Source organism: Siphateles boraxobius, unplaced genomic scaffold (assembly GCF_051911475.1).
Source record: "Siphateles boraxobius isolate OS27281-9 unplaced genomic scaffold, OSU_SipBor_1 125, whole genome shotgun sequence".
Classification (NCBI taxonomy): Eukaryota; Metazoa; Chordata; class Actinopteri; order Cypriniformes; family Leuciscidae; genus Siphateles; species Siphateles boraxobius.
Window position 1 is genome coordinate 367,852 of NW_027508728.1, and position 25,758 is coordinate 393,609.

The 25,758-nt window shown below is 42.0% G+C and overlaps 1 protein-coding gene across 4 annotated transcripts in view; it reads left to right on the top strand.

Annotated features, from left to right (window-relative positions):
• The first annotated feature begins 4,286 nt into the window (after window positions 1–4,286).
• Window positions 4,287–25,758, top strand: part of galnt10 (UDP-N-acetyl-alpha-D-galactosamine:polypeptide N-acetylgalactosaminyltransferase 10 (GalNAc-T10)) — a 63,335-nt gene continuing 41,863 nt past the window's right edge. For 3 of the 4 annotated variants that reach the window (XR_013201310.1, XR_013201311.1, XR_013201312.1), the window contains exons 1-4: window positions 4,308–4,565; window positions 9,034–9,127; window positions 11,900–12,038; window positions 22,418–22,584. Coding sequence is in view for 1 of the 4 variants with exons in the window: in XM_077224908.1 (XP_077081023.1) it covers window positions 4,416–4,565; window positions 9,034–9,127; window positions 11,900–12,038; window positions 22,418–22,584 (550 nt within the window). In the remaining 3 variants the exon portion in view is untranslated. Of the gene's footprint in view, window positions 4,566–9,033; window positions 9,128–11,899; window positions 12,039–22,417; window positions 22,585–25,758 lie in introns of all 4 variants that reach the window. The other variant, XM_077224908.1, reaches the window with a different exon arrangement.

Sequence of the window (25,758 nt, forward strand, 5' to 3'; positions counted from 1 at the left end):
ACAGACTGGGAAGAGAGGTGTAGCGGCTGGACCAATCAGACACACAATTGACCCTTCGCTAAGCCCCGCCCTCCTTAGTTACTGTTGCTACGCCTGTCAAGCTTTCGCGACTAGCACGTCTATTACAGTGTGTATGCACCGTTGTCAGACATTCCCAATGAGATAATTTGTAATTTTTGGCGAACATGTGAAATATCTGAGAGAGCAAGACTAAAGGGACTGCAGTGTGCATTCGAGGGATATATCCACGACATAATATGCAACCGATTAGAGAATAATTTAATAAAAATTGAAGCTAAAGCCTAAAGTCGCAGCAGCCGCCGCCTCATACGCTGACCATTCACATGGGAAACACACAAATCGAGGAACAGCTGTGTTCGTGCACAGCAGGGTAAGTGAAATGTGAAACTAATCTAATAATTATAAATCAAACAGTTTATCCATAAATCTTGTGGAATAACACTAACACCGGGAGAGCGGCGATCGGATTGGGTTAAAGTTACTCAGTCAGGGGGAATGTTAGTAGGCCGGCGATTAACAAAATGCTGAAATATATTTTAAAGTATGTCAGTGAGCCTCCGTCTTGTCTTTAATCGTCTTATTTTACGTTAAAACATGTGCATTATGAACAAAGAACCGTCATTATTTCCAACTTCCAAGCAATAGGTGTTTTTGTTAATCCTGTCGACACTTAGATGTGAATGGGTTCTCCCACACTGCTTGATCCACGCACATAATTTCTCACCGTGGCTTTTTGATTGTCGGGAAGGAAAAAAATTACACTCCCCCGTCCAAACTTTTAGGATACCGGGTATCAGATTAGCACAATCCATACGCACAACGCTTCGGCATGTTTCCCTCGCTCGAAAGCTTGCCAGACCTCCCGCGCCTAGTTACGGTTGCTAAGACACGATTGGCCAGTGGCGGTTTTCGGGCGTGGCTTAGCGAAGGGTCAATTATTTAATGTAATTAATGAATAATCTAACGGACCCCGCAAGATATTCAAGATAAGGGAAGGTGGACGAATGCAACAGCGCAGGCCATAGGAATAAGGCCATGGGCCTTCTGGTCATGGGCTTCTCTCCATTAATTCATAGAACAGCTTTTTATGAATGAACATGCACATCCCCAGGACATTGTGTGTATTGCTACTGATTTGTACACTGTCTTTTTAAATTGTATCTTTTTCCTCTCGAACTTGCATTAGGACAATATAGACACGTCCTTTTCCAGACAGAAGCTCAACCATCTTTTGCTGCACATCAGAACTATATTCTTTGGTTTTAGTCATTGTGATGGATGATTATGGGAATTTGACCTTTTTCAAAATATGTTCCCTCATATTAATAGTCCTTTGAAACAGGAAGCCATGTCTGGACATGTGTGCTAAAAATTGTAAATATGAATGGGAATATATTTCAGAGATCTTCAGAAATTTCACTCATAATAATTTCAAGGGGTGCCGCCAATAATTCTGACCGTCACTGTGTGTGTGTGTGTGTGTGTGTGTGTGTGTGTGTGTGTGTGTGTGTGTGTGTGTGTGTGAGAAGGATGAATTTAGCTGAACACATCTTTATTATTACCTCAACATCTCTTTGAATCATAAGTAGAGTTGTGACGTTCGCGAACGAACCGATTCTTTTGAACGGCTCATAAACATGAACGATGGGAGCCGAGTCGCGGCTGGAGGGGGAGCCGTTCTTTCTGTTCTTTCTGTCGTTCTTTTTTTCCTACGCGTGTTTTCCACACAAATTAGCTCCTCAGTTATATGGTTAGGGGCGCACCCAGCGCTACTGCCTAACAGCATGATGATTGTAGTTGTGCACGCGCGCGCATCCTTTACGTGAGTACTCCAGTGGAAAAAAAAACTATTAAAATAAAAAACTAACAATGTTCTTTTGTGGAAGTGTTAGTGTTTGTAGTAAAAGCTGTTTTGCACAGAAATTCATTGCAGCCGGCTTTGTTTTTGATGTTTATTTGTGAGTAGGTATTGTATGAATAACATAAGTCAACATAGCTTTACACATACACACACTTTGTACTAAAGGTGAATCCAAAATAGTGATGTCACTTTCTAAGCAGAGGGATGTTGTGCAACCCTATGGAATATAATCCACACATGACAAATGAGGTAATAATCAATATTTCAGAATAATTCAAACTCAGATATTGGTGTGTGATATCTGAGTTTAAATTATTTGACTACAAATCTCACCTCATCGTTCCTCCCAGTGATTATATCCAGGATAAACTGATGCCCCCAAGCTGGCTTCTTAAAACTGACTAAATATTTTAAAAGAGCCAAAAGTTCTTTTGAACGGGTCTTTGAAAGGAACAAATTCGGCACAACACCGGATCCCCTCAAAGAGCCATAAATCCCATCACCAATCATAAGGGTTTATTGAGGACTGACAGCCCCACCTGCTGGCCGGAGTGGGTACTGAGGGCTTTGAAACTGCAGTGAGCTTGAAGTCTCCCTGTAGTCAATAATGTTTTCCCTTAAAACTTATCTTTGATCGCCAAAATTACATATTTAAAAGTTTTTTCCTTGGAAAAACTGTGTTCATGCCTTAAAATATCTTGAATGTAACTCGACACCCTTGCCTCATGTGGTTATCTGAATATGCAAATGAGCCCCGCCTCCACTCACTCGCTCACGTTGACGATCACATGTTGATCTGATTGGTTACAAGGTAGTTTGTGACGTCAGAAACACCAGCGATTTCAAACCGTGTTTTTGAGACTGTCTTTGGTTCACTGCAGTTTTAAGGAGAAAATACTCAGCAATGCTGTCGACTTATGAATTTACACATGGTTTGTCTTAAAGCATATTAAAAACACCACATAGACATAAACATTAAAAACTGGATTTTTTTTTTTTACCACAGGGGGACTTTAAATGTGCAGGAAGCGGTTTTTGAGAATGATTGTTGAATACTGTTGATATTTGAAATCAACCCAGTCAAACACACCCCTTCCTTCATTGCTCCGCCCCCAAAATACACAAAAACACACGACAGACGTGGATGTCTCTTTATTATAGCAGAAGCGGAGCCACATAAAGCACAGCTGAAGAACGAACGATGAGAAAGAACAAAAAATAAACATAAATACAAGAAAGAGTTTTAAAAATAAAAGCAAAAACAAACTGGTTTTGGACCCATTCCTGCATCTCTCACTGTATGTGATTCACTGTTTGAAGAGCCGGTCACGAATAATTAAGCGAGGCCTCTTCTCATTGGATAAGGACACGCGATGAGTCATCGATGAACTCAAAACAGTCTCAAAAACACGGTTTGAAATCGCTGGTGTTTCTGACGTCACAAAAGACGTCTCTGTGCACACAACATGCATCCTGAAATTTGTCATCTTAATCGTGTTTAAACTGTCAAATACCCTCAAGCTTCACGTACACAGTCGGCATGAACTCAGTCAGCTCAATCAGACGTAAATCAGAATATTGTGGCACCAGTAAGTACAGTGAGCTGGCACACTACACACTGATGACTCACATACTGTTTTCTGTCTACTGTATGGAAGAAGACGTATTCAGACGCAGTGTGTCTTTCTGCACGTGGAAGCTTGTTTCTTGGATCTCGTGTTACTTCTGGAGGAACTTCCTTGGGATTTTCATTCCTTTAGACCTTGATTTAGATCTTTAAAAAAAGTATATATATATATATATATAGACACTTTAAGAATTTTCTTTTTGGGTTTGTCACTTTCAAGAAGCAATATGAAAATAATTTTTTTTGTTGTGTAATTCTTATTTATTTTTTTGGAGGGGGGGAGGGGGGCTGATGTGATCTGAAGTGATCTACAGTATATCACATTTTTTTCTTTCAGTCATGTTATGTTTGGCTTTGTATGATTATCCCTTGGCATATGTTTTATTTGCAAGACGTTATATAATATAATATAATATAAGATAATATAATCTAAAATATAATATACTATAATGTAAGATAATACCTCTCTGAAATGAGTTTTTGCCGGGTAGGATCATCAGCAGTAAAACTATCCTCTGCTCTCATTCATAAAAGACTCTCATCAGTCAATATATACTGGATGAACTGTTCCACTCGGACACAGCAGTAGGGAACGATCAAGTCCAGCTCGATAAACTAAAGCCCGTTAAAGCGCTAATCAACTATTTAAAAAATAAAATCTATTTTAAGTACTTCTTTACAAAGAGTCTTACGAAATAACTGGGTATACTGTATTTCAAAAATCATATTCACCGAATCTAGTCTTGAACTTTCTCCCCCCGTCGACGAAGCCGAAGTGGTTCAGTCCATGAAAGCGGAAGTTCTGACAGTTAAACGCAGAGCGAGCGAAGTGAAGTTACAGGCACTTGTATGAGTTTGTGTTGATATATTGAAGACGACGGTTAAACATTAGAGAGAGACTCAGAGATGCGACGGAAGCAGAAAAGATTATTGCAGATCGCGCTTCTGCTCATTGTGGCCTTTCTGTTCTTGCCGAACGTCGGCTTGTGGTCCGCGTCTCTGGAGCGGTTGTTGGACAGCAGTTCTGCGGACGGACCCGGACCCCCCCACACACAGGTATCGCAGATTTCACGCAGAAACACTGAACTGTCACTGGGATACAAGACTCCCTGACTTCTGTCATCTCCGTCTGAACCTCACGCGAGCAACGCGACGCGACTAGGACGCTGTCGTTGAGGTTTTGTCGCGTCGCGCGCACTCTGTCAACCTGGTAAATAATAAGTTATCAGTTGATCAGTAATTATATGGTTCTTTTGAGCGAAGTTCACAGTTTAAGACACTGTTTTAGACTCGTATCAATTGTCATGGAAATTAAACACAAAGACTTAACGTTAGTCCATATTTTAAACATTAAAGCTGTTAACTTTTTCGTTTTTTATGGCTATTGAGTTAAATAAAAGTATTAATATGATCATTTTCTGTTAAAATTACTGAAATCTGAAAATTAAACTGGTTACCCTCACTTTATTTTAGATTTTCACCACATAAAAAAATACATCACACAATTACAGATAGCATTGAGATATTATGTATTTATAGTATTATTTAGTAAGTATACGAATTCCATCTCTCTTGTAAATAAAAAAGGGCCATGTAGCAAACGGAAGAACAAGGTTAATTCTAAGTTAAGAAATAATGCAAATTATGTTCAAACAGCATTACACATTAATTCAAAAATAAAGGAAAGGAGAAATATAATAGCAGAAGTACATACAATATACACAAAAACAGCAACCATAAACAAACAAAAAAAAAAAAATTCTAAATCCCGTAATGGTAGTAAAATAAATAAGTAAAGCGCCATTACAAACTTGGTAATCTAAAAACCGCACAGATTAGAAGGAGACAGACAAGCGGTAAAGCACATTCCCTTTCCTACACAATCGAGGAAAGGACCCCAAACTTTGTAGAAGTTATCAGAAGATCCCTTCATTGTATGTCTGATTTTTTTCTAGTTTGATCGAATGAGAAATATCATGAATCAACGAAGAACGAGCAGAGGCTGTAGGCGATTTCCAATTTATTAAAATTAGGCGTCTTGCCAAGAGTGTGACAAAGCTACAAAGTCAGTTTATATTTGGGCATGTGAAGCGAAAGAGTCACGAACATAAAGCTGTGACAGCCAAAGGTTTAAGTCTCGTCACCTCTATTTATACAGCGCTTTTTACAAGCTTTACAGAGATAATAGGAAAATAATGTTGTAATAATATTGTTATATATAAAATTAAATGTCCAGAACTAAGCAAGCCTAAAGCCAATGGCGACAAAGGCGACAGGTTTAAAAGGTTTAACATGAACTTGAAGACCTTGAGATGATGTTTACGATCTGAGGGCAGAGATGGAGATGAGCAGGACTTCATCAGCTCTTGAAAGGCGGTGTTGTTTTCTGCTCGCGACACGTGTTGTGTGTGTGTGTGTGTGTGTGGCTCTGGTCCAGCCCGAGGTCTGTTAGCGCCTCTGTGGAGAGAGATCCAGCAATGACAGGCAGGTGCTGGCCTCTCATTATAAACCCGTGTGTGCGCCAGAACCTGTGCAGAATCCCCTTATAAACCCGTGTGTGCGCCAGAACCTGTGCAGAATCCCCTTATAAACCCGTGTGTGCGCCAGAACCTGTGCAGAATCCCCTTATAAACCCGTGTGTACGCCAGAACCTGCGCAGAATCCCCTTATAAACCCGTGTGTGCGCCAGAACCTGTGCAGAATCCCCTTATAAACCCGTGTGTACGCCAGAACCTGCGCAGAATCCCCTTATAAACCCGTGTGTGCGCCAGAACCTGTGCAGAATCCCCTTATAAACCCGTGTGTGCGCCAGAACCTGCGCAGAATCCCCTTATAAACCCGTGTGTGCGCCAGAACCTGCGCAGAATCCCCTTATAAACCCGTGTGTGAGCCAGAACCTGCGCAGAATCCCCTTATAAACCCGTGTGTGCGCCAGAACCTGTGCAGAATCCCCTTATAAACCCGTGTGTACGCCAGAACCTGTGCAGAATCCCCTTATAAACCCGTGTGTACGCCAGAACCTGCGCAGAATCCCCTTATAAACCCGTGTGTGCGCCAGAACCTGTGCAGAATCCCCTTATAAACCCGTGTGTGCGCCAGAACCTGTGCAGAATCCCCTTATAAACCCGTGTGTACGCCAGAAACTGTGCAGAATCCCCTTATAAACCCGTGTGTACGCCAGAACCTGCGCAGAATCCCCCTTATAAACCCGTGTGTACGCCAGAACCTGCGCAGAATCCCCTTATAAACCCGTGTGTGCGCCAGAACCTGTGCAGAATCCCCTTATAAACCCGTGTGTGCGCCAGAACCTGTGCAGAATCCCCTTATAAACCCGTGTGTACGCCAGAACCTGCGCAGAATCCCCTTATAAACCCGTGTGTACGCCAGAACCTGTGCAGAATCCCCTTATAAACCCGTGTGTACGCCAGAACCTGTGCAGAATCCCCTTATAAACCCGTGTGTACGCCAGAACCTGCGCAGAATCCCCTTATAAACCCGTGTGTACGCCAGAACCTGCGCAGAATCCCCTTATAAACCCGTGTGTGCCCCAGAACCTGCGCAGAATCCCCTTATAAACCCGTGTGTACGCCAGAACCTGTGCAGAATCCCCTTTATAAACCCAGTCAGAGGAATATTGTGCACAAAACCATATATGAGCTTACAACGCCTCGTTTTACTACGCATGTTCTCATATGCATATCATTTACATGCATATTCATCCACATGATACTGTGTTTAACGGTACAAGACATTAGGAAAATATGAGATACGGATGTGCATCACATTGCTAAAAATCATTTAGTAGCCTATCCTTGCATCATGTTTGAATAAATCAATCAAATAGTATAAAATACATTTCAGATAAAGTTTTTCTCAATCTTTTCCACTGGCCGAATAGTATTTTTATAAATGAGACCCCATCAATCTTTCGCACACACTCCCAATCCCAAACGTCCCCACACCTCTGCTCACTCCTTCATCTGAGTTACCACAATGTGTGAGTTTAGTGGCAAGAACGTTTAGTGTGCGGTGAGCCGTGCTTGTTGATAACAGAGGTGCGTCGGGACACTGTTTGCTTTTAAAAAACAGACACGTAGCAGAAAACTACATCCCTGTTTGCATACTCTTATTACAGGAATAAGTGTGCACTCATTAAGAAACAAACACGACAAGCATTCCCGTCCTGTTAAAGTAAACCGGCCTGTCAATAATCCTGTCACAAATTAGTATCAACTCTGCTCATGTTTATTACATAATGATGAATCAATTACAAGACGGGCAAACAAACGTGTCATTTTGCTATTGTGCAGTTCTTGTATATTTATAGTGTTGTTTCAGATTAAATATGACACTGATAACATTAAAGTGGACCTATTACCCTTTATTACAAGATGTAATATTAGTCTCACTGTCCCCAGCATGTGTGTGAAGTTTCAGCTCAAAATACCCCACTGATCAGTTATCAGTTATATGTTGTAAATGCCAATTTTTGAGTGGAAGGAAAAACTTGCCGTTTTTGTGCTTGTGTCTTAAAATGCTAATGAGCTGCGGCTCCGCCCCCTTCCCAGAAGAGGGCGGAGCCTGTACAGCTCGTGCCTCGGATACTCTGCCGAAAACAAAAACATCTGTTTGGTTTTGATTATAATCTCACGTTTATGTGACATTGCAGTTCTTCATCATCATGAAAGTCTATTATCTGCATGCAGCGTTTTAAAGCCATATCAGTCTGAACTTCATATATGTGGTTTTCTGAGCGCACACACCCGAATCACGCGCACAGAAAGCTGGCTGTCAGACGGAGCGTCCCGTGAGTATTAAACTGAGTTCTCTTTCACGTCTTATTGAGCTTAAACGGTCAAATACACACAAAGTTCACATAAACACAGTCGGTTATGTCTGTGAACATAAACAGCAGGGGAAAGACATCGCATGTGTTTATTAGATCTGTGTATTAATGTGACAGCAGTGTAATATACAGAACCTACTGCTATATATGCTGATAATATGAAAATCACTCACTGCTCTTGACTCAATAACTATAGTAGCTTAAATAAGAATACATTTCTTACTTGAACGCTGCTGTTAAACGCTCCGGTGAGGAGATGAACATGTGGACTGTGTACAGATCACTGTGGGCGGGGCCTATGCTTATTGGGCGGAGTCTGACAGCAGTTGTGGGCGGAGTCTACTCATATGTGACGTCACAAAAGCTCAAATCTGCAATCGTGGCGATGTGCAATATCCTTGCAGTAGAGTTAATATTAGTCAATTATTTCACAACCTTCATTATAAAAAATACAGAGATCCTGACCTCAGTGGTGGGTACGATAATTGGGTTAAAATGTATCGTGAATTTCATTATTATAATGGAACATCTTGACATTCATTCGGTTCTGGTATTTTTTCCTCCGACTCTATAAACGAGGTTTGCTCTTCCTCAGGTGCTCTCTCTGTTTCTTCAGGTTTTGTGTTCTGCTTTTCAGATAATGCACTTCTCAAACAAGCTTCATGTGTGTGTTTCCAGAGACCGAAGGGACACCGAGTGCAGAACGACGGCATCGTTCGGAAACGGGACTGGCATGATTACGCCGTGATTAAGAGTGAAGCGGCGCGCTCAGGTACGTCACATGATGCGAAATCTCTTACAGCGAACATATTAGATTTGTTATTACTGAAAAATGCATGCTGAAAAGTTGTATTTTACTCAGTTACAGTCACAAATCCTTTTTCTTTCCGTTTTTATTTAATTATTCTGTTTTTGTTTTGGACTCCATTTTTATGATTAAATTAAATTGTATTAATCAAAAAGCATGTCTAATTAATTGAAATCATGAAACTTATACAATTAAACAGTAATTAATTAAAAGTTGAACAAAAAATTAATATTTGAAACATTGAAATAGGTTTTATTATTTCTCAAATTCTGGTATATATTTTTTTTTACCAAATTTTCATTCTCATTTCATTTTCATGGTTTAATCAAAAACATGTCTAATTAATTGAATTCATAAAAACACAACTTTATTTATTTGTTTGCAATAATAGGGCCCTATGAAATGTTAAGTTTTGTCAGAAATTCTGTGTGTATTATATCTTTGTTGATCTTTTAATCAAATGAAAGTTAAACGAACCCTTTCATTTTTTTTGAAGTACTGCACAAAAAAGGATTAGGCCTACTGTTTAAAATTGAAACATGGAAGAAAAATTGTGATTATTCCCTAAAAAATTAAATTTTAATAATAATTGTATTATTATTAGTAGTACTAGTATTACATTCTACTGTACAACAGTAAAATATTTGTCACACTTTTTATTTTGACGTGTTTCTGTGTGTGTATGAAATTACGCTAGTTTTTCTCAGATGAAGCAGTGAAATGCAGCTGAAGTGAATTGTCACGCGTGCTTCAGTGTGTGTGGAGGAAACTAAACATTCATTCACCCACAACATGTAGGATTCATATTTAAATTGTTTTTTTGCGGTTTAATATATACAGATGCTATATTGCGATTTGCTGACCTACTTATTATTTATTCCTCCAAAATTAGCAAATTCCATGACATTTTCGTCATACACACTGTAAAAGAAAGTGCTGCCTTAAATTAAGTACTATCAACTTGAATGTTTAAGTAATTTCAACATAAATTACATTTAACTGACTTATAAAATTTGATGAATCTTGTATGACTTATAAAAGAAAATTGAAAATTGCTTAAAGGTGGATTGTGTAATATTTAGGAGGATCGGAATGGAAATTCAATATCATATACATAACTATGTTTTCAGTGGTGTATAAAGAGCTTACTTAATGAATCGTTATGTTTTTATTACCTTAGAATGAGCCTTTTCTCTACACACCACGGGTCCCCTTACATCGTGCTGCACGATTATTCATATCGCAATCGCGATGTCAAGCCTATACGATTAAATGACGCAAAATGCTGCAATTTTATGAAATAAATAAATGCATGTGTGGCACTAGCGTAGCCAGAAAAGAGTATCTGGGTGTGCATAAGAAAATCTGGGTGTGCCACATTTATTGTCAAAAACTCTGACTCTGACTATAACTTTACAGTATAGACTGGGTCACTGGGCTGATGTGTAGAACTATACTCAGGCTCGCCACAGAACCATAATACTATATAAAATCTAGCTAACCCAGGGCTCGACATTAAGCCTTTTCATGTGCTTGTCCTTCGAACATGTAAATCGGTCATCCACTTGTCCAGAAAAAAATAGGATTTTTTTGTGTTGTAAATATAATTTATTCTGAAGCAATGTTCTCATCAGTGTGCAGTCAGCTTTGACATATAAATCTGCATATTTATATTTTAATAAATCGTTTTAAATATATGCTTCATCTTTCATTTTAAATTCTTAAATTTGATCAATAAATTAAATTAGAATAAAAAGACCGCTATATGGCTGTTACCAATCAAATTAAATACCTAATTTAGCCTGAAGAAATGACAACTGCATTAAATAATGTTATGAGATTGTTTTAAATATTTGTTTGAATAGACTACAAATATGAAATATTGGAAATAATGATACTTTTAAACACAAAACTAAACCATCAGTAGGTGGCGGCAGGTGACCGTCTTAATCAGTGAGTCATTGAGTCATTTACTCAAACGATTCGTTCAAACGGATGATTCATTCAGCGGTTGAGTGTTGCTGTGAGATGCATTCTGGTTCTGCTATGATCTTTGTTTGGAAATATTTTTGCTGCTGAAATGGAAAAAAATGAGTCAATTTTGTGTCTAAAATGTAAGTGACTTCATATGAATTACTTGTTTATTGAACTGTCTGTCATTTGAAATCAGTCACATTTTCAATCGTGATTGTATTCAGCACTCTTGGTCTTGTGATGTTGCTTAACTGTATCATATACATATATATGCTATATAAAACTCCACATGACTTTTTTTTTTACCACTGTATGTTCACTGAATTTCTTTGTGTGAACAGCGCAATTTTTTTCCCCCATTTCTCTTCATGCACGAGCCTCAAAAGCACAACCTTGTTACCGTCAGACAGTCAGTGGCTGTTTGTGGATTGATTGGCAGTCCGAATGTCGACAAAATTTTTTACAAAATTAAATATAAATATCTATTTTAATTTGAAAACAATAATAGTCGCAATAACATATATTTTCACTGAATAATTAAGTGAACTTAATTTCTTAATTTATCTTTGTAAAGAAACCTCATTGCTTAACCGGTTACTCTCTGCTGTCTCAGAGGACGACATCACTTCCTGTCAGCCCCGTAACTTCTGTTGGGTGCAATTCACAACCTCACCACTAGATGCCGCTTAAACTCACACACTGCACATTTAAAGCTGTGTAAAAACATATATTGTTATAACTGATAACTTTTGTGTGTGTCAGGTGTGGGCGAGCAGGGCCGGCCGTACCCCCTCAGCGACTCGGACCGTGTGGATCAGGCCTACAGAGAGAACGGCTTCAACATCTTCGTCAGTAACAGGATCTCCCTCAACAGATCCCTGCCCGACATCAGACACCCGAAGTGAGTCTGATACACACATATGAGTGTAATACACACATATGAGCCTGATACACACACTCCTGCCCGACATCAGACACCCAAAGTGAGTCTGATACACACATATGAGTCTAATACACACATATGAGTCTGATACACACACTCCTGCCCGACATCAGACACCCAAAGTGAGTCTGATACACACATGAGTCTAATACACACATATGAGTGATACACACACTCCTGCCCGACATCAGACACACGAAGTGAGTCTGATACACGCATATGAGTCTGATACACACACTCCTGCCCGACATCAGACACCCAAAGTGAGTCTGATACACACATATGAGTCTAATACACACATATGAGTCTGATACACACACTCCTGCCCGACATCAGACACCCGAAGTGAGTCTGATACACACATGAGTCTAATACACACATATGAGTGATACACACACTCCTGCCTGACATCAGACACCCGAAGTGAGTCTGATACACGCATATGAGTCTGATACACACACTCCTGCCTGACATCAGACACCCAATATGAGTCTGATACACACATATGAGTCTAATACACACATATGAGTCTGATACACACACTCCTGCCCGACATCAGACACCCGAAGTGAGTCTGATACACACATGAGTCTAATACACACATATGAGTGATACACACACTCCTGCCCGACATCAGACACACGAAGTGAGTCTGATACACGCATATGAGTCTGATACACACACTCCTGCCCGACATCAGACACCCAAAGTGAGTCTGATACACACATATGAGTCTAATACACACATATGAGTCTGATACACACACTCCTGCCCGACATCAGACACCCGAAGTGAGTCTGATACACACATGAGTCTAATACATACATATGAGTGATACACACACTCCTGCCTGACATCAGACACCCGAAGTGAGTCTGATACACGCATATGAGTCTGATACACGCATATGAGTCTGATACACACACTCCTGCCCGACATCAGACACCCGAAGTGAGTCTGATACACACATGAGTCTAATACACACATATGAGTGATACACACACTCCTGCCCGACATCAGACACACGAAGTGAGTCTGATACACACATATGAGTCTGATACACACACTCCTGCCCGACATCAGACACCCGAAGTGAGTCTGATACACACATATGAGTCTAATACACACATATGAGTCTGATACACACACTCCTGCCCGACATCAGACACCCGAAGTGAGTCTGATACACACATGAGTCTAATACACACATATGAGTGATACACACACTCCTGCCCGACATCAGACACACGAAGTGAGTCTGATACACACATATGAGTCTGATACACACACTCCTGCCCGACATCAGACACCCGAAGTGAGTCTGATACACACATATGAGTCTGATACACACACTCCTGCCCGACATCAGACACCCGAAGTGAGTCTGATACACACATATGAGTCTGATACACACATCAGACATCATGTACGTTCGCTTTGTAAACACTAGGTTTGTACTTCCTCCAACGTCACGCGCTTCATACGGATTACATAATCTGAGAATAATTATTTTCCATTTGAATTTGTTCATTCAAAAGTAGTCATTTCAAGCGTTCTATAGATATATTTCTCATGTCTGTGAGGAAAGCATATGCTGAATTTCGGTTCATTTTCCTGACAAGCTCAAGTTCACCGAGACGCAGAAAGCGCATCCTGATCGTTTTCTTTATTTTACAAAAGCACAACGTTTTATTGTTATTGTGAGTTTACAGGAATGAAAGTAAACCCTTTACAGTTTTCATTACTCTTATTAGTAAGACCAAAAATTGAGTATTTTAAGTTAAACTGATGTATGTTATGCAGTTAGTGGCTCTCCACACACACTAATAATAGCGCACATGTATCTAGATTAACATTATAGCGAGTGGACTTGTAAAGTTGCTGCAACTTACAAGTTTGAAGTGATAAGCCATATGGTCGACAAATATTAGGCAAATTTTTGGACTTCCTGTCGTTAACGATCTTTACATCACTTCCTGTGTGATTTCATCCCTTCCTGTAACTAACCGACTACTGTTGACTAATGGTTATTCCACTATTAAAGGGCAGCTCTAGTAATAATAAAGTAAGACAGAAGTGTAATATTGAATATTTAAACAGGCCAATCTTGTCATGATTCTGCCATCAGGTCTGTGAGTTATAGTATTTTGGCAGGATCATGACAGACCCATGTTCTGTGTGCAAGCACATGGCCTTGTGTTTTGGTCATGTGCTTGTGTTGTCTCGTCTCGTTACCCCGCCCCCTTGTTATCCTGATTCTGTCATTAGTGTTTCACGAGTGTCACCTGTTATGTTTGATTAGTCTTCCTATTTAATCCCCTTGTGTTTGTTGTCTTGTGTCGGTTCATTGTTATACGTTGATCGTGAGTACCCTGTGTACATCTAGTCATTGTTAGCATCTCTTGAAGTCTTGTTTGTTTTCTTGTTCATTTGTTTCCCAGTTTAGTCTAGTCAGTCTGGTATTCTGTGTTCCATCTGTTTTGCCCCCTCGTGGGTTTTGTTTTCCTGTTTTTGTCATTAAACCGTGTCTTATTTTATACTGTCTGCGTTTGGGTTTATCTCCACATCTCACCGTGACAGAATGAACCGACCCATTCTGAACCTAGCGGACAGTATGTCATCCCCACTAAAACAACAATCAGCTGACCAGGAACTATGGTGGCAGTCAGCTATCAACGACAGCAAGTTGGGCAAGCTTCCTTTCCCTCCCCAGGGAGAGAGGTCCCTGAGAGGATATGCTCAGGCCGTGGAGGAAAAGAGAAATTTTTTACCGGAGAGCCTGGTTAACCGTTACCTCATCGCGGGTCTCAAAGTTCCTCCACCTCTGGCGGAACGGGAGAGGCTGGCCCACCGCCCGTTCCGGGACATGGTGGACTGCTTGGTTCGTCGGGAGTCACAGGGTCCCATGGTGTCGTTACCTCCTGCCTGTCTGCCGGTGATCCCAGAGGATCTGAGGTTAGGCTTCGTGAGGCTTGGAGAACAGACTCGTCCCAGTTCGACTCCCGAGGCATCATCGGCTCCGCGAATCAGGAGGAAGAAGAGGAGGAGACCTGCGTCTGACCAGCCAGAGCCAGTTCACGTCCCGTCTGTCCAGCTAGAGACTGCTCAAGCCCCGTCTGTCCAGCTAGAGACTGTTCACGCCCCGTCTGCCTTCCTGAGCTGGGACTATCTGGAGCGTCTGGCTCGGATCTTAGAGAGGCCGGTGTTCGGTGTTTCGGAGCTGAACCCAGTGCCTGTTCCAGAGCCCGCTACGGCAAGCGCTGTTCCAGAGCCCGCTACGGCAAGCGCTGTTCCAGAGCCCGCTACGGCAAGCGCTGTTCCAGAGCCCGCTATGGCAAGCGCTGTTCCAGAGCCCGCTACGGCAAGCGCTTTTCCAGAGCCCGCTACGGCAAGCGCTTTTCCAGAGCCCGCTACGGCAAGCGCTTTTCCAGAGCCCGCTACGGCAAGCGCTGTTCCAGAGCCCGCTACGGCAAGCGCTGTTCCAGAGCCCGCTACGGCAAGCGCTGTTCCAGAGCCCGCTACGGCAAGCGCTGTTCCAGAGCCCGCTACGGCAAGCGCTGTTCCAGAGCCCGCTACGGCAAGCGCTGTTCCAGAGCCCGCTACGGCAAGCGCTGTTCCAGAGCCCGCTACGGCAAGCGCTGTTCCAGAGCCCGCTACGGCAAGCGCTTTTCCAGAGCCCGCTACGGCCCGCTATGTCTCCTCGTGTGTCCCTGTCTCTACTGCCCCCGACTCCCGTTTGTTTCCCCCGTCATGGTTCAACCTAGGACTGTTTCTCCGTCTACTCACACCACTCCACCCAAGTCCGTTCGGGTCCCCCGTCCTAAGCCCACACCCTGTAGTTCCAAGATCACCGTCCCGCCCACCCACCCTGGATTCTCGCTCAAAGACTCTGTTGTCCCTCCGCCTCCCCTTCCTTGTTTATTTTTTCTGATGTTTCACCCCAACCCGGTCATTGTTCACGCTTGTATGCCCCTGTTATTATTTGTCATGTTTTGTTGGGTCTGGTCTATGTCTCTGTCAGTCTTGTCCCGCGTTTAATGTCTCCTTGGGGAGCGTCTGGTGAGCTGTCATGATTCTGCCATAAGGTCTGTGAGTTCTAGTATTTTGGCAGGATCATGACAGACCCATGTTCTGTGTGCAAGCACATGGCCTTTTGTTTTGGTCATGTGCTTGTGTTGTCCCGCCCCCTTGTTATCCTGATTCTGTCATTAGTGTTTCACCCGTGTCACCTGTTATGTTTGATTAGTCTTCCTATTTAATCCCCTTGTGTTTGCTGTCTTGTGTCGGTTCATTGTTATACGTTGATCGTGAGTACCCTGTGTACATCTAGTCATTGTTAGCATCTCTTGAAGTCTTGTTTGTTTTCTTGTTCATTTGTTTCTCAGTTTAGTCTAGTCAGTCTGGTATTCTGTGTTCCATCTGTTTTGCCCCCTCGTGGGTTTTGTTTTCCTGTTTTTGTCATTAAACCGTGTCTTATTTTATACTGTCTGCATTTGGGTTTATCTCCACATCTCACCGTGACAAATCTAGTATATTTTCCCTTTCTCTGTATTACTAGTTCAAACCCCCCCACAGCAGGACATGTTATTTTCCCTCTCTTCTGACTGCTGTAATCTGTCTCTCAGGGTTTTTCCTCTTTTGGAGAGTCAGTTATGGGTTTTTATCCTCCGCTTTTATGCTCCGTAAGCATTGATGGTATTTGCTTTGCATATTCTCCACTACAGAAGAACTTCTGTTTCTGATTACTTTAGAATGAACCAACATTTCCTTCTTAGATCGTACAATACAGGAGTGAGAGAAACCTAACGAAAGAATGCAAAACGACAAACATCACAGCTTAACTTGCTATGAATAATAGGTAGTTCTCTTACGAGAGGTTCTCTCGTAGGGCGTAAGTTTAGCTTACGCTACGGGAAAGATTCATCTTCTCGAGATATTGAAGCCAAAAAATTATCCTTAATTTAGTATTCATTGTCAACGCAGTGTAGCAGCTGGAAGACCTAGAGCAGGCCATCTCGCATGCTCATTGGCTGCCCTGCGGGCAACTGCTGCAGCCTACCAGTGAGCCCGGCGTGACGTCACGCCGAATGAAGGGCGCCCGCGCCTTCATAGCGTCACAGCCCGCTAGAATGGGCATGGCTTAGCGTATAAAAGTAGGGGCTGTAGGCTGACTTCCCTGATTTTTCGTCTCTTCAGCGAGCTCTTCGCATCGCTGGATCTGAGAGAAGCCACCGCCGCCGTCGAACAGCGAACAGCCAGCTTAGGACAGCGCTGAGGAAGCCGGCCGTCTACGCCACCTTCAGCCATCCGTGCGAGCTACGCTATCCGGCAACGTATCCTTTTACCTTGCTACCTATTCTAAAAGAGCAGCGAGCGTCTTTTTAAAGATGCCTCGCACTTTCTGTGGCTCGTGTAGAGCCCCGCTCAGCGCCGGAGACCGCCACTTGATCTGCGCCCTCTGCCTGGGCCTGGAACATGCAGAGCTCACCCTCGCGTCCGGGAACTGCGAGCTCTGTGAAGCGCTTCCGCTGTCGACCCTGCGGGCTCGACTCGAAGCCTTCAACACCGCAGCAGTTTTCCGCCCTCTGTGGGACCGCGCAGGAAAAAGCGCCGTTCCCTGAGACAGCCGGAACCTGTGGCCACAGTGACGCGTTCGCCGGAGAACCTCCCTCGAGCCTCGCTTTCGCCTTCCCCGCCTCTCCTCACCGACGCGCAGCTGCCGCTCACGAGCCTCACTGCCGTCGCATCTGAGGATGAGGCCGAGGGACACGCCACGAGAGACTGCTTCTCCATCCTGGCATCGGACAGCGAGGAATGGTCGCTTCACTCCGCCGCCTCGTCGATCCAGGAATCCACCCGTACCCGCGCTGGAGCTGATGCGGAACTGATGCGCCTGCTGACGCAGGCTGTTGACCGTCTCGGGCTCGAGTGGTCGCTGCCGAAGGAACCCGCGCCGAACAGGCTCAACGGCTGTTTCCTTCAAAGTCGCCGCCGTGCAGCTTCAGCCGGAACTTCATTCGGAGCTGATGAAGTCGTGGAATGCACCATTCTCCTCGAGACTTCAGTCACAGGCCTCCGCGTCTCTCTCCCAAGTGAACGGCGCCACCGAGAAAGGGTACACGGCTATTCCCCCTGTGGAAGAGGCGGTCGCAGCGCACCTTTGCCCGCCCTCCGCGAGATGGCGGTCACGGTCAGCCCTCCCGTCTAAAGCCTGCAGAGCCACGTCAGCCTTGGTCGGCCGCGCATATGCCGCCTCCGGCCAGGCCGCGTCTGTTCTACACTCCATGGCTGTGCTACAGATCCTGCAAGCCGACCTCCTCCGTGAATGCGATGAGAAGGGCCGGGATCCAGCTGCGGTTACAGACCTGAGAAGTGCGACGGATCTCTCTCTCCGCGCCACCAAAACCGCAGCTCAAGCCATTGGACGAGCCATGGCCGCATTGACTGTAACAGAGAGGCACCTCTGGTTAACGCTCGCGGATATGAGGGAAACTGAGCGAGCCACCTTCCTGAGCGCGCCGCTCTCCCCCACTGGTCTCTTCGGCCCAGCGGTGAACGGGATAGTTGACCGATTTTCTGAGGTACAGAAGACCACGCAGGCCATGGACCTCTTCCTGCCGCGACGCTCGAGCTCCGCCACAGGCCGCTCTCGTGAGAGACAAAGCCAGCCTCCTGTGCGAGCCAGCGCCCAGCGTCCAGCACAGCCTCAGCCTTCGCAGCGACGTCAGGGCGGCCGCCCTAGGTCGCGCTCAGACAGCCTTCACAGACCGCCGCCCCTCAGAGGGCCTCGGCAGAAGATCACGCTGAAGTCTGAGCACGCGAAGCCCTCCTAACAGAGAGAGAGAAAAGACACGCATGTCAAGCTGCGGCCGGACCGCCGTCAAAGTTTATTTCCCTGTCAGTCCCCTTCAAACAGGCTACTGCAGTGGTTCAATTAGTGGTTCCCTATGTGTGCTTATGTACAAGTGATGGCCCGCGTGGCTGACCACCTTATTTTTCCACTTATGGGGTTTCCCTGAAAGTTCGGGGTCTCATGGTGGATGCTTGGTGCACACGGCGTTGACAAAGTGTTCCCGTAGCGTAAGCTAAACTTACGCAATACGAGAGAACCTCTCGTAAGAGAACTATACTCGTTTATTAACGTAACCTCGGTTCTCTCTAGAGAGGGAATGAGTATTGCGTAACCGGCCGTGCTCGCGCCACGAGCGACTTTGCTTCAGTCGACGAAAAACCAGGGAAGTCAGCCTACAGCCCCTACTTTTATATGCTAAACCACACCCATTCTGGCGGGCTGTGACGCTATGAAGGCGCGGGCGCCCTTCATTGGGCGTGACGTCACGCCGGGCTCACTGGTAAGCTGCAGCAGTTGCCCGCAGGGCAGCCAATGAGCACGCGAGATGGCCTGCTCTAGGTCTGCTAGCTGCTGCACTGCGCTGACAATGAATACAAAATTAAGGATAATTTTTTGGCTTCAATATCTCGAGAAGATGAATCTTTCCCGTAGCGTAAGCTAAACTTACGCAATACTCGTTCCCTCTCTAGAGAGAACTGAGGTTACGTTAGTAACCGAGTATCGTTTTATCTCCAGAAGAGATCATGGATATTAGTTTGGGTGGGTTTCTTCCACATAACCGGAGATTCAGGAACACTGTCAAATACTGTTCCGGTTGCTCAATTCCAAATATATTTACACACTAGTCGACAAACTAGTTTAACCGGACGGTTTGGTGTAGGTTTGGCAAAAGAGAACTTGTTGCATTTTTGTAAACATTTTAAACTAGCCCTATTTTATACTGTTTTTGTATACATTTAAAGTCGCAGTAAGCGTTTTCTGAGAAACACTGCTGAAAATTGAGAAATCAACAACCAAACAGTTTTGTGAATATTTGCTAGATGTAAAAAGTCACTCACTCAGAGTAAAATTTTAGTCTTAAGTGTATAATCCATGAAAATGGCTTAGAACCTCTTATGGCCTGTATTTTAGATCTTAAAACATGGTTGACTTTGAATTTTTTACATCAAGACTGAGATTATAGTGGAGCCAGAGCTACAACACAATTAGACTTTGACTCTTTGTCACCTCACGTTAAAATATGTATTTGAAATCTAGGTGTGAATATTGACAGCTCTTTAAAAAAAACAGATATACTCTGTTGTAAAGTCAAGTTTATTTCACTTACGCAATCTAGCAAAGATGAAATCATGCTTGACGTTTAAAGGCCTTGAAACTGCGATCCACGCTTTGATAACATCCAGACTTGACTATTGTAATGCGGACGGGAATTAGTCAGTAATCTCTTTCTCGTTTACAAAAAGTTCAAAATTCAGCTGCTAGACTTTTAATGGGGATAAAAAAACTTGAACACATTACTCCGACCCTGATCTCCTTGCAATGGCTTCCGGTTTATTATAGGATTGATTTTAAACTTCTGTTATCGGTGTACAAATCCCTGCATGGACTCGCACCGGCCTCTCTCTCAGATGTTAACTGAATATCAGACTGGACGAAGTTTGAGATCCGTGACTCAGAAACTACTCAAGATACCCAGGACACATTGAAATCAAAAAGGAGATTGCGCCTTTGCTGTGGCAGTGCCTAAACTTTGGAATGGTTTGCCTAAACATATTAGAGATGCTGCTACTGTGCAGGATTTTAAAGGACAACTTAAAACACATCTGTTTTCAATAGCTTTTAATCAGTGATAATTTTACTATATGTGATGCTTCTTTTTCAGATTAGATCTTTTTCTCCTTCTGTCTTCTGTTACATTGTAAAGCACTTTGGTCAGCTTGTGTTGTTTTAACTGTGCTATATAAATAAAGTTGCTTTTGCTATTGCTAAGTGTGACTTCATCTTACTCTACTTACTCTTAGACTTCATAATAAATGTAAAGACTGAGCTCTAAGTTATTTAAGAGCGCTGGTTGAGGAGACACACACTTTCCAATGAAGATATAATGTATTGGAGTTATGATGATGACGTAGAAATAGCGTAATAGGGTAGAAATAGCGTAATGGTGTAGAAATAGCGTAATGGTGTAGAAAAATAGCGTAATGGTGTAGAAATAGCGGAATGATGTAGAAATAGCGTAATGACGTAGAAAAAGCGCAACGACGTAGAAATAGTGTAATGGCGTTGAAATAGCGTAATTGTGTAGAAAAATAGCGTAATGGTGTAGAAATAGCATAATGATGTCGAAATAGCATAATGTCCTAGAAATAGCGTAATGACGTAGAAATAGCGGAATGGCGTAGAAATAACGTAATGATGTAGAAATAGCGTAATGACGTAGAAATAGCGCAATGACGTAGAAATAGTGTAATGGCGTAGAAATAGCATAATGGTGTAGAAAAATAGCGTAATGATGGAGAAATAGCATAATGTCCTAGAAATAGCGTAATGACGTAGAAATAGCGGAATGGCGTAGAAATAACGTAATGATGTAGAAATAGCATAATGACGTAGAAATAGCGTAATGACGTAGGAATAGCGTAATGGTGTAGAAATAACGTAATGGTGTAGAAATAGCGTAATGATGTAGAAATGGCGTAATGGTGTAGAAATGGCGTAATGGTGTAGAAAAATAGCGTAATGGTGTAGGAATAGCGTAATGACGTAGAAATAGTGCAATGTCGTAGAAATAGCATAATGGCGTAGAAATAGCGTAATGGTGTAGAAATAGCGTAATGGCGTGTGACGCGCTGAACGAGCTGTTCTCCTGATGAATAAAGTGTGGTATAAACGAGTATCTCGTCCTCCTATAATCCTGCTTTCTCTGCGTGTGTGAAGTGGAGCAGGACGACGCCACCAGTGCTCGCTTCACACTCTCACACACACACACACACACACACACACACACACACACACACACACACACACACACACACACACACACACACGACTGGTTTTGGGCATTTTTACTGTGTGATCAATATAAACACAACGGCTCATACGCTCATTATCTCCTAATTATGACCAGAAATGAATAAATATTAAGTCTGCTGTTTAACACAAATAAAGAACCAATGTAGGAGAATATTTATAAGTGCAAACAGTGGAAACTCTGTATATTCGCGCATGTCAAAAAATATATTCAGATTTGAAGCTTGTGACACATAAACACACACATCGACCGGATCACATGTTTAGTGTTCATGTAAACACTACACTCAGACTCATCATTCAGAATGAATTCAGTCCGACAAACAAAAGTTGTGCATGTAAACGTAGCCAGTGTGGGACTAAATCTGATCCATGTTTTTGAATAACTGGGCATATCTTTTTCCTCCACCAATGACAACGATGTGTGTGTGTGTGTGTGTGTGTGTGTGTGCAGCTGTAAGACGAAGCTGTATGCTGAAGATCTCCCCAACACCAGCATCATCATCCCCTTCCACAACGAGGGCTGGTCGTCTCTCCTCCGCACCGTTCACAGCGTCCTGAACCGCTCGCCCCCTCAGCTCCTCGCGGAGATCGTGCTCGTCGACGATTTCAGCGACAAGGGTAATCACTTCTCATTCCTGCTGCATCATGCTCAACCCCAGCAAGCACACCGCCGCTTACAAGACGTCTGATAGCCGTCCAAACACAGCCCAGACGCTCAGGCTAAAGCAAGGCCAAGTTTGGGCTGTCAGGGAACATTTAATAGACATCTAAACCATCGCTTAAGAATTATTCTATTATAGACACAGGCTCATATAGAACATGTCAAAGGAAAGAAACCGAACACCTTGTAATCACTGTTGTCTTTGCTTACATGATGGAATATCAAACATCTCGCAAGTTATTTTGGCAAAAATGACATGTAACCGAATTCAAGGTTATTTTGGCTAGAAGTGTGTTACTCATAGCCGGACTATATCGGGTCTATAGTTAACCTGCTTTCTGGGACAGGACATCAGAAACATTATAACTGAGCTGAGCTGTATGTCATGATGAAATCACTGTAACATCTCCTGTAACTCAGGCCTCGTCCACACAAACATGTTTTCATTTGGAAACCATTTTCTCTCCGTTTTGTCTTCGGTTCACACTGAGACGGCGTTTTTATTCATGAAAACAAAGCTTTTCGAAAACGCTCTCCAAAGTGGATACATTTGAAAACGCTGTTTTCGTGTTTTAGTTTGACTGTGAAAACTGAGGTATTTAAAAACGATGACGTAAGTTTAGTCATGTGACGCATATCGAACCAATAGATATTCATGTTTATACCGGTATTGTGTCTGTTATGTGCTGTTCACTTTCACACAGTTGCTATAATATGTGACTTCACACACTCTTCACACACACAGTCCTGCACAGATGACCTGAAACTCACTCGCATCTGCTGTCCTGCAGTGAAACATGAGAGCAGTTTTTGCGTTTTATTTTAATTTAGCATTTTCGGGTGTTTTCCAAAAGTTTCTCATCCGCACTGAAACGCCTGAAAACGCTAGTGTGGACGGAGAGCGTTTTTAAATGAAAACGCCGTGTTCAAACGTATCCAGATTAATGTGTCCTGAGCCAGTGTGTTTTATATGCGTGACAGATTACAGCCTGTCCTGCAGCGCGTCACATGTTCATGAGCTCCAGATTGGCCGTAATCCCCTCACTATAGAGTTGAGGATTGCTGCTTGTTAACACAAATATGTTTCATTTCAGCCAAGTATTTGTGTTTCATCTCACTCGTCCACACAGTATTCTTCTCCGGATCATGATGCATTCAGGTTCCCGTCACTCACGTCAGGACCGGCCCAGATTATAGATTATAGATTATATTTCCTCAAACACTGAAACACTGCTAGCAGTTCATCAAGCTTTAACATATAAATATTAGGTAAATAATTTGTGATAACACATTTGACAAACAACATCACAATTCTGACTTTATATCACACAATTCTGACTTTATAACACACAATTCTGACTTTATAACACACAATTCTGACTATAACACAATTCTGACTTTATAACACAATTCTGACTTTATAACACACAATTCTGACTATAACACACAAATCTGACTTTATAACACACAATTCTGACTTTATAACACACAATTCTGACTTTATATCTCACAATTCTGACTTTATAACACACAATTCTGACTTTATAACACAATTCTGACTTTATAACACACAATTCTGACTTTATACCACACAATTCTGACTTTATAACACAATTCTGACTTTATAACACACAATTCTGACTTTATAACACACAATTCTGACTTTATAACACACAAATCTGACTTTATAACACACAATTCTGACCATATAACACACAATTCTGACTTTATATCTCACAATTCTGACTTTATAACACACAAATCTGACTTTATAACACACAATTCTGACTTTATAACACACAAATCTGACTTTATAACACACAATTCTGACCATATAACACACAATTCTGACTTTATATCTCACAATTCTGACTTTATAACACACAATTCTGACTTTATAACACACAATTCTGACTTTATAACTCACAATTCTGACCATATAACACACAAATCTGACTTTATATCTCACAATTCTGACTTTATAACACACAAATCTGACTTTATAACACAATTCTGACTTTATAACACACAAATCTGACTTTAAAACACACAATTCTGACTTTATAACACAATTCTGACTTTATAACACACAAATCTGACTTTATAACACACAATTCTGACTTTATAACACACAATTCTGACTTTATAACACACAATTCTGACCATATAACACACAATTCTGACTTTATATCTTACAATTCTGACTTTATAACACACAATTCTGACTTTATAACACACAATTCTGACTTTATAACTCACAATTCTGACCATATAACACACAATTCTGACTTTATATCTCACAATTCTGACTTTATAACACACAAATCTGACTTTATAACACACAATTCTGACTTTATAACAAACAATTCTGACTTTATATCTCACAATTCTGACTTTATAACACACAATTCTGACTTTATAACAAACAATTCTGACTTTATATCTCACAATTCTGACTTTATAACACACAATTCTGACTTTATAACACACAATTCTGACTTTATAACACACAATTCTGACTTTATAACAAATAATTCTGACTTTATAACACACAATTCTGACTTTATAACACAATTCTGACTTTATAACACACAAATCTGACTTTATAACACAATTCTAACTTTATAACACACAATTCTGACTTTATAACACAATTCTGACTTTATATCTCACAATTCTGACTTTATAACACACAATTCTGACTTTATATCTCACAATTCTGATTTTATAACACACAATTCTGACTTTATAACACACAATTATGACTTTATAACACGCAATTATGACTTTATAACACGCAATTATGACTTTATAACACACAATTCTGAATTTATAACACACAATTCTGAATTTATAACACACAATTCTGACTTTATAATACACAATTATGACTTTATAACACGCAATTATGACTTTATAACACGCAATTCTGAATTTATAACACGCAATTATGACTTTATAACACGCAATTATGACTATAACACACAATTCTGAATTTATAACACGCAATTCTGACTTTATAACACACAATTCTGACTTTATAACACACAATTCTGACTTTATAACACGCAATTCTGACTTTATATTCTAAGATAAAAAGTCGCAATTACCTTTTTTATTCTTTTTATTCG